This window comes from Lupinus angustifolius, chromosome LG01 (assembly GCF_001865875.1).
Source record: "Lupinus angustifolius cultivar Tanjil chromosome LG01, LupAngTanjil_v1.0, whole genome shotgun sequence".
Classification (NCBI taxonomy): domain Eukaryota; kingdom Viridiplantae; phylum Streptophyta; class Magnoliopsida; order Fabales; family Fabaceae; genus Lupinus; species Lupinus angustifolius.
In genome coordinates this window covers 23,362,229-23,366,229 of record NC_032009.1, presented here as the reverse complement: position 1 = coordinate 23,366,229, position 4,001 = coordinate 23,362,229, and the positions used below count along the sequence as shown (strand labels likewise).

Below are 4,001 nucleotides of genomic sequence, written 5' to 3'. Positions count from 1 at the left end.
TTCACGCAGGCTACTATTTGACTATTTCTATTTCTAATTTAGGACTTTAGGTATGCCTAGTATTATATCTAACGGGTTTGGGGCAAGTTCGGAGTAGGGTATTAGTTGTACCAAACCCGAACCCGAAAATTGGGATCGGGTTTTACCCAAACCCGAACCCAGTCACAATGGGTTTTCCCCGTTAAATTCGGGTTGGGTTCGGACGGGTACCCACGGGTTCGGTTTTTATTGCCATCTCTACTCTTGCCTTGGCAGCCTTGCCCTCTTCTTCCTTGGGTTGAGCATCTCCTTTGGTTAGAATGTTAGTAGTCACCTTTCCAATTGATCCTTCATTGGGTCCTTCAAAAAATTTGGTTTCAATAGATATCTTCTCTACTGTGTCTGGAAACCCAACTCCCCCAACTATGCTGTAGTTATATCCCAAGTTTGCCTCATCAATTGATTCTATTTTGTGTAACACATACTTGATTTCTCCACCTGCCCAAGAAGATTATCAATCATTCATAAACATCATCACCTGAATTGGTTAAATGGTTTGTAGATTTTGTTGATATAATAAATATATAGTTAAACAAAACTTAGATCTTGTTATATAAAAAGTTTGTTAGTTATGATATTTTCTAATAAATATATATATATAGTTGAACAAAGTCTCATTTATACACCATGGTCACATGGTAGCGTTAGCCCCTCTGAGCCCTAAACAAGTCAATGAGGAGCAAAAGAGACTAAGGGCTAAGGTTGAAGAAGAAAAGAAGGAAAGTGAGGCAAAAGCCAAGTTGAGGAGATAATCTATTTCCTATCAAAAGGGATAAATCAAAGCTAAAAAGGGGAAGATATCTTCAATATGGTTTGTTGAGGAGATAATCTATTTCCTATCAACTAAAATTGGATCAGATTCAAAAGCCAACTAGAATATATATATATGGATTTTATTTGAATAATCAAGATTAAAAGAAGTGATCCTATGACCAATAACTAATTTTTGTAAAATTAGAAATCACAAAAATCCATGCTACATCTAAAGGTACGACAGTTTTTATAATCTCTAAGTTTTTACATTCAAATAAATGCATGTACTTACCATTTTAATCTTAAATCTCTTACTAAATTATGATGGATTACAATAAAAAATATGATATATCACATTATACTTTTTACAAACAATATACAACTTTTGATCAATAAATAATTATTAACTACTAAATAATTGAATAAATAATAATATCAAAGAAAAACACATGCATTCCGCGCAATACTAACTAAAATTTATAAACAGGCACAAACGGTTCCATTTTATTTGATAAAATTATTAATACACAGTCTGTTATTTGGAAGGAAATGAAAAACATAATGCTTTAAATTAGGCAATGACTATAAATTTTTAATAGGTGATTGTTTGGTGAAAAAATTTCTATAATGTTTTTCTCTAACCTCTGATTCCCGTGTTCCATTAGTCACGTATGAATATGGTTGAAAAAAAGTAGAGCTTTTCGTCTTGTGTAAAGAATTTCAAGCGTTGGTCAAAGAAGGTGGATTTAAAGGATAAATATTCAATTCTAGAAGCCTTATTCAGCGTAGCAATTCATTATTGCTGGGTCGTATAATTTGATGAATAGTGAGGAACTATATGCCAGAAAACGAACCCATATAAATGTCATATGGAATAATATAGAATGAAATATTCAGTGGAAACAGAAACATTTATGAATAGAGAATATATTATTTACTATTCATTTGTATTATGTATATTTAAAAATCAATATTATAATTAAATATAAATGGTTGATGATGAATTGGTAGTATAAAAAACTTTATATATATATCTTTATCATAATTTTTAGAACATTTAAAAATAAACTTATAGAGTTCCTTTTACATCAATCATGTGACCGGAAGAAAAGAAAAATACAAAGAACGTTCTTTGCCAAAAAAAATAAAAAAAACCGCTGAGAATCCTCAATTAATACCTCAGGCAAAAGTTAGGGCAAAAGTGCAATATCAAGGATCACAAAAGGAACCCTTCATGAAAAAATTATCGCCTTAATCATAGGCCATCCTTATCAAAACCTGAAAAATTCTCTTAATAGTTGAATGTCATGTTTGAAAAATGTTGAAAGTAGGATAAAGAAGAAAGGTGAATGGTGGGTAAGGGAAACACAAATTTTGAGCCTTATATCCTTTTCTTGAAAAACCTTAGCCTAGCCATGATACAAGTCTAAAAATACCTTGTTGAAGACTTATTTGCCTAAGATATGCATTAATACCCAAAAAAATGCTGACTCCACAAGTCTCGTAAAATTTCGATAAAATATCTCATTTTTAATGCATAAGTTAACATTCATTATTATCATCATCATATCAACACAAACCCAAACACAAATCAAATATCAACCATGTATCCTTCATACCTTCATCATCACTCTTAAAGCCAAAGACAAATTCAATTCTATCATAGCCACCATCATATTTACATTAGCCAAACCTAAATTGAATTTTATCATCATCACCACCATAACTATCCAAGCCAAACCCAAATCTTATCATCACTACCACATCACCACTCATAGCCCAAACACTTACCAAAATTTGCATGATCATTGTTTTAGAAAAAAGTTATGCATGAAATAAAGAGCAATAAAGGCAATGGAAAATTGGAAGCTTCTCAAACTGGGGCATATTTTAAGATGATTCATGGCCTAGGACTTGACAATCTAAGCTTACCAAATCAATATGGATAAGAATGACTCAGATTATCTCACACTGGGGTAGTGGAAAGTCACAAGAAGACCAAACTGTGGCAAATTTTGGTGTTGATCACATTTTCTAGTGGAAAGTCAGAAGAAGCCAAAACTGGGGCAGTTTTTGGGTTGATCTAATTTTCTTGTGAAAAATTAAAAGGAGTCCAAAACTGGAGCAATGCATAAGTGATTTCTCATGATTGTATTAGTTGAATCAATCACAAGAAGTTAAAATCTCTCAATCAAACACAAGAAAAATCTTCGATTTTCAAGCATATTGAAGAAAGACCGACTCATTGTTCAAGGCTTCTACTTCCCATCGAGCCAAGACATCCAGGGGTGTTCAAAGAAAAGAAAAAAAAACAAAAACAAAAGAAAACAAAAGAGTGTTAGGTTGAAAACCCACATGGGCAACCTAGAAAAAGGTGAATGATCCTAAGTCGAAAACCTATGAAGGTGACTTGAGATCCTAATGAGAGAATTCCCGACAGATGCCTACAAGAGTTCATAACATGCACACTAGGGCAATTTTTGCTGTTACAAAAAGCATCAACACTTTTGAGAGAAATTTTATGCAAACCTGCACTCGGGCAAAATAGTTTGGTTTAGTCATTGTCCACAGGATCATAGTGAAGCGGTTTAGGGATCACCTTAAAGGAAAGACATCTTCAAGTAAACTGGGGCAGATTTTGATGGTACCAATCAACATCAAGAACAAGGACCACTTCAGTTGAGTCTACAAAATTTGATGAATTTCATACACAAGATAAAAAAAAAAAACTGAACCTTAAGTGATGCATTAGAACATTTGTGCACATATCTTACTCATTCAAACAAAATATAAAGTACTCATGTCATACATGACATACATACATTAAAGCATAACTATATTTTTCAATGCATAGTCACATTCATATACCAATCATTATAGCACAAACAAAAAATATGGCATAGTCATTCATTACATATAATTAGGCATTCATACATGCATATTCAAATCATTCTCCTATAAGCACAAAGAAAACAAAAAAACAAAAAAAAATATTGCATTGCATATAACCAAACATTCAAACATGCATCCACGTATTATTCTTCTAATAAAAACAAACAAACAAAATAGTGCATTTTATATAACCAAACATTCAAACATGCATCCCTACACTATTCTTCCAATAAACATAAACAAGTCATTTCATTGCAAAACATTCAAACATGTATCTCTACATCATTTCTCTAATAAACATAAACAAACAAACCAAA

General features: G+C 32.0%; 1 protein-coding gene across 2 annotated transcripts in view; it reads right to left on the bottom strand.

The window, feature by feature from the left end:
* Positions 1 to 4,001, bottom strand: part of LOC109356930 (stress-induced protein SAM22-like) — a 16,570-nt gene that overhangs the window by 720 nt on the left and 11,849 nt on the right. The window contains exon 2 of one of the 2 annotated variants that reach the window (XM_019600592.1): positions 257 to 477. The exons of the other annotated variant lie outside the window; for it this stretch is intronic. Within the exon in view, the coding sequence (XP_019456137.1) occupies positions 257 to 477 (221 nt within the window). The remainder of the gene's footprint in view (positions 1 to 256; positions 478 to 4,001) is intronic. 2 annotated transcript variants of the gene reach the window in all.